The 14,617-nt window shown below is 28.2% G+C and overlaps 3 protein-coding genes across 4 annotated transcripts; 2 read left to right on the forward strand and 1 right to left on the reverse strand.

Moving 5' to 3' along the window:
• Positions 1-3,831: 3,831 nt before the first annotated feature.
• Positions 3,832-7,597, forward strand: LOC100163763 (ATP-dependent DNA helicase Q5-like). Of its 2 annotated transcripts, XM_001942866.5 has the most exons (10): positions 3,835-4,186; positions 4,290-4,414; positions 4,521-4,685; positions 4,754-4,933; positions 5,007-5,195; positions 5,252-5,363; positions 5,425-5,797; positions 5,858-5,977; positions 6,052-6,244; positions 7,298-7,597. In XM_001942866.5, the coding sequence occupies exons 1-10, from the start codon at positions 4,054-4,056 to the stop codon at positions 7,379-7,381; spliced, it is 1,674 nt and encodes a 557-aa protein (XP_001942901.2). In that variant the 5' UTR covers positions 3,835-4,053; the 3' UTR covers positions 7,382-7,597. The 2 variants fall into 2 exon arrangements, with proteins under 2 accessions (XP_016659972.1, XP_001942901.2); XM_016804483.2 differs by lacking the exon at positions 7,298-7,597 and having other exon boundaries at positions 3,832-4,186; positions 5,425-5,790; positions 6,052-6,116.
• Positions 7,598-10,537: 2,940 nt separating this feature from the next.
• On the forward strand, positions 10,538-10,993 carry LOC103309486 (ATP-dependent DNA helicase PIF1-like). The gene has a single exon (XM_029485198.1). It carries the CDS (start codon positions 10,538-10,540, stop codon positions 10,991-10,993), a length of 456 nt encoding a protein of 151 aa, XP_029341058.1.
• A 1,815-nt stretch (positions 10,994-12,808) lies between these two features.
• On the reverse strand, positions 12,809-14,599 carry LOC115033139 (protein PELPK1-like). Its single transcript, XM_029485199.1, has 3 exons — positions 14,593-14,599; positions 13,502-13,859; positions 12,809-12,869 (listed from the first exon to the last, which is right to left on the reverse strand). The coding sequence occupies exons 1-3, from the start codon at positions 14,597-14,599 to the stop codon at positions 12,809-12,811; spliced, it is 426 nt and encodes a 141-aa protein (XP_029341059.1).
• Between the last annotated feature and the right edge of the window lie 18 nt (positions 14,600-14,617).

The following is a 14,617-nucleotide window of genomic DNA, read 5'->3' on the forward strand; positions in this document are numbered from 1 at the left end:
AATATATCTACCTTCTTAATTGGACGTGATGGACCAGAGTTAATATTACCCAAATCATTTATATCACTAATTTGAATCCGAGAATCAAAATCAATATTCGATGACGAGTCGGGATGTACTGTAGTTTTATCAGGAATTTCCGTCGGAAACACGTTTTCAGATTTCACAGTTTCATTAGGTTTTTTTTTTAATATTAAATAATTCAAAAAAATTCGACATTTTAATAAATAGGTAAATTAAAGTATAAAGCACTTATGAAATAACTGAAATACTACAGTTTACAATAATACACAGTTTTACAAAATACAAATATAACAGCAACGAAAAGTACAATGTGACACGTGTAGGTAACATTTACATTATAATATAATATTATTATATTCGACTGAATTATGATTTCGGATTTACAACTGTGAACAACGCTACACGAAAAACAAAACGGTCGAAATGGCAATCGGAGTTCCGGCCTTCGGAACACTAATAATGTTTATCAAAGTCTGATTATTGGAAATTTCTATTTTTGTCATTGCGATAATGCGATAACAATCCGTCACGACGGTCAGCCGGTGCGCACCGATGACGAATTGGTATAAATATAATTTGGTATAATAAATAATAATTATTATATTAACATTTAACAATATTTCAAGAAAAAATAATATTTTGTAAATTTCCAAGATTTTGGCAATTGTTGTAAAATAAGTACCTATTTTAATAATTTATACTATGCAAAATGTTTAATACTTTTGGGGGAGCTTTCAATCTGTTTGGGGGGGCTAAGCCCCCCCAAGCACCCCCCAATCTCCGCCTATGTTGAAATATATATTATTCATTGAACAAATAATTTATCGTTACATATTTTTTAGATTCTGAGTGGAGCGAGGAAGTTAGTGGTTTTACAATGGTGTTTATTTCTATTTTTTTTCTTTTTATATCCTGTATACAAAATTTCTTCAAGAAGGAATGTTTCGATTTTATCAATAGTTATTTAATGACATGGGAAAACCCACCGAAAAAATGCTAAACATGGGATTTTAATTTCTAACGCTTTATTTATCACCATAGAAACGAATAAAAAATTATAATATTTTAATGAGGGACTGGAACCTTAAGGATTATTTCGGTTCTGGTTTCAGTTCGGTTCTTAAAATAAATAAATTATTGGTTCCGGTTCCAATTCCGGTTCTTAAAATTACAAAATAAGGGTTCCGGTTAATTCCTGTTCTTACCGGTTCTTAAATATGCATTTTTTCAAATATTACGTATTGCTTAACTGAGTCATAACTTGGCCCAGTTTTGTAAAACATACGTTTAAATTGCATTTTAATAAAGATACAAAACACAAATACATACATTCAAAAAGTATTTAAAATACATTTCAAATAATTTTAAGAAAAAGTATTTAAGAACAAATACAAACACTTGGCATGAATTAAAATATAATGTGTCAATGTGTGAGTGTGATAATGTAAGACAGAGTTATAAATAACTATATAAATATTATTATTCGTAGGTATTTTGTAAACATTCGTAGAAAAACTCACACAAATTGTTATTCGATTATTTTTGATATATTACAAATAACATATGCAACCCGTATGTGTGTGAATAAATCATTGTTATTATTAATGATTGTCGGTCGTAATTAATACATAATACAATACGATTATTTCGAATTAAAAATTAAAAATACCATATCTTATGTACAAAATAAAAATATTTCTATGAAAAATAATTATTTGATTACAACAAAATCCCATTTAAATAAAATATTCAATTATTTGAAATACAGGACTTTTTCTTAGAACCGATAAGAACCTAAAAGAATCGGAAAACTTATTATTCATTAAAATGAGGTTCCGGTTCTAATTCCGGTTCTAAGCATTGTAAAAAATGGATTCCGGTTCCGGTTCTGGTTCTTAGATTTTCGCTAAGAACCGGTTCCAGTCCCTGATTTTAATTAATATTAAAATATTATAATTTTTTAATCATGTAAGTTGAATTAATATTCAACTTACATGATAAAATAAATAATAACAAAATATAAAATATCCAGACTGACAAACCGTCTCCGCTCAGAATCGTTTTTCATTGAATTCAAGTCTAATACAACAATTATACAATGACCCACTTGTAATCTACTGTACAGCAGAGTAACATCCTCTTACCTGCTTTTTTCTACTTTATCTCTATTCTATAAAAAAAATAATAAAAATTAAACACTCCAGTGGCTGAATTCAAAATGTAGGATATATAATTTTTAGAAATTAGCAATAACAACAACTACAATATATTTAATTATATTATTTGTATAGCCAAAAAATAGTCATATGTTTTTAAATTAAATTATAAAAAAATAATTTCTTCCGGAGGAAGGTCGGGCAGCTAGTATGTTAATAATTTTGGTATGCTTTTAAAAGATAAAATACTGTTTAAAATATTTAACAGTTATTTGTATTACCTATTTGACGTATCGATCATTCGAAATATTTTTGATTTTATAATATTTTAAATATTATATGTATAAGTAGGTAAACTTTTTAAAAACGCTCATAAAAATGTAATTTGACTTTCTTGTAGACATTTTTTTTTTTTTTTTGATAAAGGTAGTCAAACTTATGAGGAATCTTGTATTACATTTTAAAATCTTAGATTAAAAATAAAATTTTTCATGAATTTGTAACTCAAAATAATTTGCAAATATTCGTCATTTTTACGTATTTCGTCAATATTTGAACTTTAGATGATTATAAAAAAAAATTGTGACTATGGATTTTTAATTTGTCTTTAAAACGATATACTAGGAGTCTTTTATTAAATTTTAAAGTTTTTTTAACCAACAAATAAAATTTTATTGATATTTATAGAAAAAAAAACTAAAAAAAATGGAAACTGAAAATGTCCGTAAACAGCTCAAATTTCAAAATAAGTCAAAATATTTGGAAAATGTTATGACGTATAGAAAATGCTAATATAAACATTCAGTCAAAAACGCATTTACCTACGGTTGTTTGTTTAAGAGTTGCATCAAAAATCAATATCGATTTTTTCGAAAACAGATTTTGCGTAAATCACTATGAAAACGAATAAAAAATTATAATATTAATTCAACTTACATGATATGATAAATAATAACAATATAAAATTTCCAGACTGACAGCGTCTCTGCTCAGAATCGTTTTTCTTATACAATGATATTATATCATTGAATTCAAGTCTAATACAGTCCATTATAAAATTACCCACCTGTAACCTACTGCACAGCAGAGCGACATCCACTTACATGCTTTTTTTTTAAATTTAATGTTTCTTTAATAACTACTTGATTTAAAATTGTCTTAATGATATAAGTATAACCTATATATATATATACCTACTAGGTAATTAAATATTAATAATGTGGTAATTACAATGATTAGCGCTTAAAAAATATTTGTTCAATAATTTCCATGTGGTTGTGAGTAATATTCAGTCAGTAATTAGGAGATTTTTTTTCTGGTGACTTTTATTTTGATTGCCATATTTTTATTGTGAAAAATGAAACTGGAGTTAATCATAAATAATTGTTTTTTTTATGATTAACTTCAATTTTTTAAGGTTATATAAGGGTGGTGTGGCGGCATCGGTAACCCACGGGTTACTTTTCATGTAATATTAGGTTGAGGCTCCAGCCCCCCAACATTTTAGCCATAGTTGCGCCACGACTGCCAATGGTTTATACTAGGTACTAACCTAACACCACTATCGTTACTACATAAGATATACCTATGTCCTGTTCCTGTATATCTTTAATCGTGCACATAAGCGCTTCGATCAATAAGTTAGCAGTACCTACGTATTATCAAATACTCTAGTATCATTAGTATTTGGTATCATTCTTTTCTTTATCAATGTATCATTCCGTCTTTCATCTTTCATCATCTTGATATTGATTCATGATTGTTGAACACTTTACTGTTGTAGACGCCTGACGATCCGTTTCTTTTTTTTAGATGCTTGCACAGTTAATACTCAATTAATTTATAATAATATTGTAAGGGCAAACGGAAAAAAATGTTGCCCGACAGACGTTATAACATTATTGACATGGACGACGAATCACTGTTAAAATACTTGCGTCTTTATTTCCATCACTCCGACTTTAAGAACGAAACGCAGAAGGACGCTATCTTAGCAATATTGAAAAGTAAGTACTTATTCAGAATGCATTTTGCCATTGAGTTATACAATTTGGTTATGTGTACCTGTTTTACTTATGGTTTTTTGAATGGCAAGTATTGTGTTTGAAGGAAATGCTGATGTTATTGTGTCGTTTCCGAGTGGTTATGGAAGAACAATGTGCTACCAACTGCCCTCTTTAATTTACTTGAAGAGAATGACAATAGTGATCATTCCTCGTATTGCACGAATAATGGTGAGTCGATTTTTTGACAAAAGTTATTGTATTATTTGGGTATAATCTATTTAGGCATATATAACTCAATAAAAGTAGGTAGGTAATTAGTATTATGTTACTGTAGGACCAAGTTAATAGCTTGAAGCGTTTGGAAATTCACACTGAAGTTATTACTACATTAACAACTACTAGTGAAAAAATGCGTATTTATGGTGATTTACAATCTGAACTTAGAAAAAGCCACTTTCTTTATGTGACTACCGATCAAGCTTCAACTTCAGCCTTCAAAGTCAGTCAATATAATACTACCTATATTAAATTAAATCATAATTTTGATTGATTGTTTTCTCTTTTCAGCAATTATTTTCTCACTTAGTACAAACTAACAATTTGTCATATATTGTCGTTGATGAAACACACTGTGAAAACCAATGGATTTATGGTCAAAAGAATAATGAGTATCATACACTGGGCATGTTAAGAAAAAAATACAAAGAAATTCCATGGATTGTGGTTACAGCTACAGCTGGTGTTGATGTAGATAATATAATATAAATTATTATTAATGGAACCTGTTCAATTTTTTTTAAATATATTATATTATAAATAGGTAGTTGATTTCTTGAAGAGTGTTTTATACATTGAAGATGATCCTAAGACTTGTGTAAGGTTTTCGATTCCATGCTTTAGACCAAATCTATTTTATGATGTAGTTCAAGACAATACCAATGGAGTTTCAGTTCCTCATTTAAAGATATTTATTGACAAATATTTAACTGAAGAAAATGTGAGTCTTGAAGTAAGTATTTTATTTTTACAATAAACACGGTTTAATACTAATACATTATCTTTTAGTCAGACTCAGAAAGACCTTCTGGATTAATATTTTGTAAGACGCGAGAGGTTACTGAACAATTAGTCAAAGATCTAAAACAAAATGGTATTTTGATTGCTGCCTATCATGCTGGTAATTACACTATATGTTTCATTTAATTTAAATATTCTACTAACAATTTTATTTTAATCAGGGCTAGAGGAAGCTGATCGTAATTCTGTTAAAGACTTGTTTATGAAAGGACATTATCAACTTCTTGCTGTAACTAGTATTTCTGGAATGGAAATTAATAAAGCGAATATAAGATTAGTCGTACATTGGGGCTTGCCGTCTAGTGTTTCGACATATTATTATGAATCAGGTCAAGCTGGAAAAGACGGTAACCCAGCTCGATGTCGAATTTACTTAACAAAGCGAGCGACATTATACTATAATCCAAAAAATGAATCTATGTTGGCTGCTGCAATCAATTCAGTCGATTCTATCGAACAAATACAAAATTCAGCAAAGAGTTTCCTTGTATTTCTTCATTCTCGTTATATGAAAGATTTTTGTGAAGGTTTAAAGTATGATATATAACTGGTACCTAAAATTGTACATTATATTATTTTTGTTTATTAAAATAGGTGTAGACACAGATTTTTTTCCGAATATTTTGGAGATAAAAAAATGGAGTGTATTGATAAATGTGACATATGTTCCATAATATCTGATGACTTTTATGGAGGACGCAGTGCTATTAGACTGTATATTAAATCATAATTTCATAATTATAATACTATATAAATTAGCTGACTTAATTTGTAAAATCTTTATTCAGAGAAATGCTACAGATGGGTATGAATACTTACATCAAAAATATTTGTTCAAAATTTCACGAATTGCAAAAAAATAACATGCTTACAACTACAGATGCACTAAATATAATGAAGGTCTGTGATGAATTTGTGAAAGCTAATAATTCCAACAACCCTGAAGCCACACTTACAACTTTCAATGCTTATGAAAAAATGGTAAGATGTAATCTTTAATCATTTAATTAACTAACATAAATATATTATTAAGTAATTGTTTTTTGAAAACTTCAGTTTATTGTTTTCAGTTTTAGGTTTATAAGTTAATGCCTAGTTTAGTAAAATATAATTTATTATATATTATTTCCATATATTTCTATAATAGACATTTTTCAATAATAATTCAATAGTAAAAAATGTAGGATTTTGAATCAAGTCATTAGTGCAATGATTAATTTTGTAATAATATTTTAGCATAATTTTGATTAGAATTGTTTGTACTTCGAGGGTCATCCAGAAAATTTGTTTACGGTATTTATGTTAAATTAAAAAATGCTTATATTTTAATAAAACTTACAGGATAACTATTTCATAAATATAATAAACTATTTGTGAACATAATCGTCTTTAAGTTTAATGCATTTTGTCAGTTGACCAGCTTTTGTATACCCGTGTTATAAACTTTTACCGCCAACTTCTTCAGCCACTTCTCTGCTGTCAGCTTAACTAGAATGTTTCGCAAAGCCTTTCAATCGAATTGATACAATCTCTTCTAAGCTACATGTGAACCAATTTTGAAAATAAAATTTTCTCTGGGCTACAGAACTTTTGTAACCTTACTTTCTAGATGATCCTCTTACATAAGTGGTTCTAAAGCATTTTTGTAAGTAGTATAATACACAAATATAAGGGCTAAATATTTAGTGGAGTGTACCATTTTAGATTAAATTTGTCCAATTTGTATTTTAATAATCGTTATTGTTTTGATGAAAACATTTATTAATGTGCAATATTAGTATACTGGCATCAATTATAAATACAGTATTCATAATCATGGATATTAGTAAGGTAAATGGGATTAACACAAATTTATTATTATTTAGCAATCAACCTTACATCATAATTTACAATCTTCATTTTGACTATTAGTATACTGACTATTTTAATAGCTTTATCAAATGACTTCTGCTCCAAAGCATACATTTTTGGTTTTTTTTAGTTGTACCTCTATCTTGTTCACAAAAATTCTGTTATTTTAAATATTTGTTGTAGATGAAAGTGAGTAATGTGGATATTAAATCACCAGTTGAAAATGATGACAAAAAATATGAAGACCAATTATTGCTTTCATCATAAATATTACACATAATTGTTAAATTAATCATAACTTTCATTTATTTTTTCTTTAAAATGATTAGTTTAATCTTACAAATGTGTATAAAAAAACCTCAATTTAAGTTGATTTTATGATTTAGCTAATTAATATAACTAAAATTACTTCAGAATTAATTATACTGAACTCATATTAATTATAAACTTAAATTGTAACAATTTTACATAATACATTATACATAATTTTTTTAACTGTTTTTAACTTTATAATTTAAGATAAAAAGGATATTTATTGTAATTTAAATAAATTAGGATCACTTTGTCAATGAATTATTTCTTAATATGGTTTTCATAAGATAAAGATAACTCATCTAGATTAATATATTCAATATACACTTTGATGTTTTTTATGTAAATGAAGTGATGACTATTATACAAGTGTTTTTTGATGAAATTTATAAAATAATCTTGTAATTTGTACTACTAGTATCTCTACTTGTGGAAAAGTGAATCTAATTGGTTCATTCGTTAGGTAAAAATTTCAAACTCTCGGGAAATACAAAAAAAGAAAATTAAGAAAATAATTTAGTTTCAAGTCTTTTCGCTAGTTGGGTCTTGTTAGTATACAATAACCAAAACAATTTTAACATTTTATTAATTTAGTTATTTCCAAAGCACTTTCTGGTACAATCGACTTAAATTAAATCTTTATTTAAAACCTTTGCTGGCTTTAGGATTTAACTTGATGTAAGTTATTTCTTCATTTAGATTTCCAGCTCCATGATCTCACGGTTTGTTATTTCATTAGAATCGGTATTTTCTATGTCACCTTCAACCAATTCTAAGCTGTTATATGATTTGCCTGGTTTATATGGTTTATATGGTTTGCAATTAAATTAAATTGTGGAACTACAATGATATATCAGGTACCTATAGAATATAGATGATATAGAAAGTATAAGTTAATTTAAATTAGTGATTTGACCAACTGATATTTTTGAACAACAATTGGGTACATCATATTTTTAAAATAATATCACGTTTGAGTACCAATACGTTAAGGTAGGCACACATTTTTCAAATATTTCAGTTATATTCACATTCATGATTTGTACTGTTCAATTTAGAAAAATGAATCAATCTGAGATATTGAGTGATTGAATAAATAAAGAAATCTATAGGTAGGTACAGTCATATATTATATTGATGCAGGTGTAATAAAGATTATAGTTGATGACAATATGTATGTGTATTAAGTACCTATATATTTATAGTTACGTGTAGTTACGGCCATTAAATCTTGTTTAAGGGACTATTAGCTCACTATTGATTCATTAAATGTTTTGTGCGATCCGGCCCTAGCCTTTTAACTCTTAAGTTACAAACTCTAAAGCCAACTCAACATCATAACATTTTTCAAAACTCATTTAAAAATGTTTGATGTTCTTTATTTATTACTTATTAATTTAAGTAGCTACATAATATTGTTAATTGTTTAATAATTGTTTAAAACTATGTCGTAGACTAATGACGTAATCAGCGACTTTAAACTTCAATATTTGTTTTCAGTTATATTACAGTAACAATAATCATTAACTAATAAGCCTAATTCATAAAGACTTATGAATTTCATGCAACCACATGGTGTGCATATATATTAAACATATTATCAGTTGTTCTATATTTTATATGAATACAAGTAGTTTTGTAGTTTTGTAAATCAAAAATGAATCAATATATAGTACCAAGTAAGTGTAATAATTTGTATTCATACCATTAATTAAAATATAAAATATAAATATATTTTAGTGAACGTTCAAATGTAGAGAAACTGAACATTTAAGGAAAACGACAACAAGTGAGACATTAATTTGAGCTAAAAAAAGTACTTTCTACTCTGAAGGTAAACGTATAGCTGCTCACATATTATTACAAATAACTGAGTATTCTCTGTGTAAAGCAATTAAAATTAGAAAAATGTATCAAAATTATTCTAAAACTGTTATGCCTTAAACCGAAGATAAAGCTCTACCATTTATAGTTGATACACGCATGACAAAAGATGAACATCATAAAACTAGCCTTAAGACCTCAGAGTAAAGTAGCATCAACTGAATTACCTCCAGAAACTTGAAATTGAAACTCCAAAGATAACGAATCTAACAAATAAGAAACTGAAAGTAGTAGTGACTAGACTTAATTTTAAAGGTTATTAGTTGAATATAATCTATATAATAAAAAAAAGTGACCATTTCTCGAATAACGCAGTTTCATGAAAACTACTACTCCGATTTACTTGAAATTCAACATAGATATTCGGTTTGAGCTCATAAGTATCAGTCTGAAGTCAAAAATGGCCTTGTGATTTTTTCCAGGAAGTCAGAAGTGATTTTTTATCATCTTCGAGATTATTTGGATTAAAAAATATAATTTTGTGAAGAGAAAAGAGTATTAATATCTTATTAAGTACTGACGTTACTTCCCAGTTATTAATAGTAATTATAAAATAGTAATTTAGAGAATTTTTCAAAACAGTTAAAACTTCTTGGAGACGGAAAATGGGAAAGAAATGCAGATGACACGATCACATTTCCATTCAATTTTTGTCATATCTTAGATTCAATTCATTCAATAATAATCCACGTTTATCCTGATATAGAAAAAAATTATATCAGTCATGAATTTTTTTTTTTTTTTTTCTATATTTGTTCATTGTAACGACCTCAAGGTCTTTGACAATGCTTATCACAAGTGGGTAGTAGGGAGATCATGTGATCTATTTATCTATGTATATATCACTATATGCATGATACTACCCCCCTTCTCCAAGAGGAGACATGTGCGGTCTTCACTCCCAGTGGAGTGGGACCTAGTTGGAAACCGGATGACGCAATCGGACGACAGCACGGGAAAATGGTGACTGCGTAGAATCACACACATTTTTTGCACTTTTGCTATGAATCGAACCGATGACTGTGTGAGTCGTAAGTCAACTGTGTGACCACTGCGCCACTCCGGCCCCTAAGTCATGAATGGTTATGTGAAAGAGCTATACTAGCACCAAAAAATTATAGAGTTAATACGATCAATGATGAAATATTAAATTCTCTTCCAGGGGTATGTATAACGTACAAATCAATTGACACTGTATGTCATCCTGATCATGCTATAAACTACCCTATGGAATTTTTAAATTTTTTAGAAATATCAAGCTTACCATCTCATATATTAACGTTGAAAATTGGAGCACCAATAATGGTTTTACAAAATCTCAATCCACCTAAATTATGCAATGGAACTCGATTATGTGTAAAGACATTAAAGAATAATATAATTGAAGGTATTATATTAACAGGATGTGGAAAAGGAGAACATGTTTATATCCCAAGAGTACCTCTTAAACCAAGTGATACACCATTTGAATTTGAAAGATTACAATTTCCTGTAAAACTTGCCTTTTCTTTCACAATTAACAAATCTCAAGGACAATCACTAAAAACTACAGGAGTTTATCTTGATACACCATGCTTTTCTCATGGCCAATTGTATGTAGCATGTTCAAGAGGAGGTTTTTTGTATATTTATTGTAAAAATAAAAAAACTAAGAATGTTGTTTATCAACAGGCATTAAATTAAACGATATTTGTTATTTTTTATAATATAGATTTATTAAAGTTAAGTGAAGATTATATTATTTCATAGCTTTATAAATTTTCTTGAAATGCAGTTGAGAAATGTCAAAAATATTTATGTTTTCCTTTATATGGGAATTAATTTGCTTTCTTATACGTCCTTGAAATGTATCAAAACTTATTATTTTTAGCCCAATAATTACTTTACAATATTCTTTGAATTTGTTCATAATATCTGTATTTAAAACTTTAATATATTATGAATCTCCGTCTTGAAGGATAAACCGGATCCAATAAATTAAAATGTCATTACTAAATGTATTCTTTTAACTTTTTTCATATAATTGCATTTATCCGTTTCATAAATTTCTTTTGACATTTTTTTTTTTATGAATTGTGATGTCTGGATCATCAGGTGAACTTTTTTCATTGAATGATGCATACAATTTTCTTATAATTTTAGATCCATTCAGTTTTACGATCCCATCAGAATTACATATAATGGTGTTTGCAAAATATTTGATAAGTACATTAATTAATATACATTTAATACACAATTAACAGCTTCATTAACATTTGGTCCAAGATTATATCTTCCATGAAACGAATATGGATGTGTTATTGTATAACTTTAGTATAATTAATACATATTATAACCAAGTAAGTTCTCACAGAAACGGGCCGGGGAAAGTTGTATTTAATATTTTATTGACTACTTGATGGAAGCACGTAGAATCTTCTTTTTTTACTATAAGCAAAATGTTTTCAAAACCGAAAAAATGATAATTTATAGAAATAAGATTAGAATCTTCGAGGTGTACAGAGAAAGACGACCATTTACTACCAAAATAAGAGAATGGTGTATGAAACCTTCAACAAATTCAACTCTTATATATTATCTCAAGAAATTATTAATAAAAATAATAAAAATAAAAGGAAAATTTACGATATTGAAGACAACGAACAGCCATGTTGTTTGAAAACGTTAAAATAGGGATTTCAGTTTTTAATAATCATAATTTTGTAATTTTGGGTAATTTAACTATTTCCATATATCTATTTTTGTAAAGGAATAAATCATTTTTTTTTACTCACCAATAACCTCCATTATTAATTTATTTTATTTGTTAATTTGAACATATGTTAGTAAATCTTGTGCATATACTGTTATAATTAATATTTTATTAATTTGTATATTTAGTGTGTTTATTTATATCTATGGTTGAGAACATATGAAATGGCACATAAAAACAATCCGGCAGGGCCGGGTTTTGGCCGCTAGTATTAAATAGTTTTTAATATTTGTTTTGTATTATTGTATTGTATTAACTTAAAAAAATGTATTTTTAAATGTATTCTTAAAATAATAAATTAAATAGACTTATATATTATTTTAAATTTTTTACCACCTAAAAGTTTGATTCCTCCCACTGTATGTCTGCCTGCTTTAGAGTTTAGGTCTACTTTGCCCATTTTCAATTATGAACCATTTAACTAATACAAAACAATGACCTAACCTAACTGTTTCACAAACTAAAAGTAGTTTATGAATATATTATTAAAACCCTTATCTTTGGTCAAAAATAAAATGCTGAATAACTCCAAGATTTAGTTATTCCCATATTTAAAAAGCAATAATTATCAATTTTTTCTTATCTGTCAAATTGTTAAATAAATTTGGTTGAAAAACCTGGTCTTAAAGAAAAACAAATGTTGAATGATAAAAATATACAATATGTTTAGAATACTATTATAAAATTATATTGTATTTAGTTATATTTCCAATGTTTACAATATAATTAAGATACAATTAATTTTATTAGTCATTAATCCTTCCTTGTCTTATCCATGCATCATAACGTTTCCACTTGCGATTGACACTGAAAAAAGTTAAATATGGTATTATGATTTATAAATGTGCTAGATCAGGGTCCAGATTAGGATAGAGCATATATTTATATCAACTGCACGAAGTTCAATGGGAATAAAATATGTAGACAGTTTGTGAAGCAAAAAATGCATACAAAAAAGGAAAATATGTTAGATGTGACAGTATATTTGAAGAATTTTGAATTGTACCTACTTAACCATATTTTGTACAATTTCAAATATCAATAACCAGTTAATTAATTAATTTATCAAAAAATTGATATTCAACTCGCCAACTCATGATAATTTGTTTTTTTTGATTATATTAATTTTATATTTTTTAATTATAATTTTTAAGCTGATGACTATAGTGAAAAAAATTAAATTTATCTTATTTGATTGAAATAGGTGTCATAGCAGAAAGAGAAGGGGTATTCGCTGACTTGGGGCGTCCGCAAGTGTTCTTGGCGCTTGTGAGAGGTGAAAACGATAAATAATTTTGATTGACTATGATTATAATCAAATATCAAATAACAATATGTTACTGCCCAGCTTTAGTACACGAGGTTCTACATTAATAATATTAACCTAAAAATACACAATTCCTTATTTTAAATTTTCGTTCTTTTCATATTTAACTAACCGGCATTCGTGTCCACATTTATTAGATAAGCATGACTCACAGGGCCAAAAGCACCCAATGCAGCCTTCCTGGTCGCAATCACACTCCCCCTCGTTAGGGTCCACCTGGTTTGTCGGTTTTTCCGGACTTTCAACTTCTAGGTTTTTCGGTTTTTCAGGGCTTTCAATTTCTAGGTTTTTCGGTTTTTCAGGGCTTTCAATTTCTAGGTTTTTCGGGTTTTCCGGGCTTTCAATTTCTAGGTTTTTTGGTTTTTCCGGGCTTTCAATTTCTAGGTTTTTCGGTTTTTCCGGGCTTTCAATTTCTAGGTTTTTCGGTTTTTCCGGGCTTTCAATTTCTAAGTTTTTCTTAACTTTTTCCACTGAAATTTAAATAATACAAGGTACAAGATGCATAGTTGTATCAGGTCAACGACTTGAACAAAATGTAATATACTCACTTATCTATTTCCTTATGAATTTTTTTACTATGGTTAGGTACACTTAAATTCTTCTTTAAATTTTCTAATTTAACACTGAATTAGAATAGATAGATTTTGTACCTAATCGCTTGACTATTCAATTACTGATTATATGGAAATCATACTATGGATGTAACCACAGCGTATACTGTTACTTTTTTTTTTGTTATTATTTTGTTGTCAATATGGCATACCTATTATGATCTAAATAATGCTTTCTCTACGCAATCTACACGACTCTCGCCAGGTTGCCTCGTCATAATTACGAGTGACTGCGAGACTGTAGTTGGTACTCCTTGCTTCTTGTAAGTTGTAGTCTTGTCTGGTTCACCTGCGTTCTCGCGCAGGCGTGCGCCATAATCCGAATACAAATGGATTGCAAGTTGACTACGTGTTAGCGCTGCCTCGTATAGTTGTGTCGCCAGTGGCGCAAATAGGGGAGCTTAGGGGGGCTTAGCCCCTTCAAAATCACTCAAAGCTCCCTCAAAATATAATAGTTTACCATTCTTAAAAGTATAAATTATAATTTTAAAAATAATTTATTGGGGCTTGAGCCCCCCTAAACATTTTTACTATTCACACCACTGCGTGTCGCCACGGTGTTTGATTATATCTCATCCACATCATTTTTTACATCTCATTTTTTCTGACAACTACCC

The sequence above is a fragment of the Acyrthosiphon pisum genome, chromosome X (genome assembly GCF_005508785.2).
Source record: "Acyrthosiphon pisum isolate AL4f chromosome X, pea_aphid_22Mar2018_4r6ur, whole genome shotgun sequence".
Taxonomy (NCBI): domain Eukaryota; kingdom Metazoa; phylum Arthropoda; class Insecta; order Hemiptera; family Aphididae; genus Acyrthosiphon; species Acyrthosiphon pisum.

Bases quoted from the DNA above. Each gene is read 5' to 3' on its own strand.
- LOC100163763 (XM_001942866.5), top strand. From the start codon at position 4,054: ATGTTGCCCGACAGACGTTATAACATTATTGACATGGACGACGAATCA. The intron at 5,978-6,051 runs GTATATTAAATC...ATCTTTATTCAG, and splicing joins GGACGCAGTGCTATTAGACT to AGAAATGCTACAGATGGGTA. The intron at 6,245-7,297 runs GTAAGATGTAAT...TATTTGTTGTAG, and splicing joins TCAATGCTTATGAAAAAATG to ATGAAAGTGAGTAATGTGGA.
- LOC103309486 (XM_029485198.1), top strand. From the start codon at position 10,538: ATGGAATTTTTAAATTTTTTAGAAATATCAAGCTTACCATCTCATATA.
- LOC115033139 (XM_029485199.1), bottom strand. The intron at 12,870-13,501 runs GTTAGTTAAATA...AACTTTTTTCAG, and splicing joins AAATGTGGACACGAATGCCG to TGTCAATCGCAAGTGGAAAC.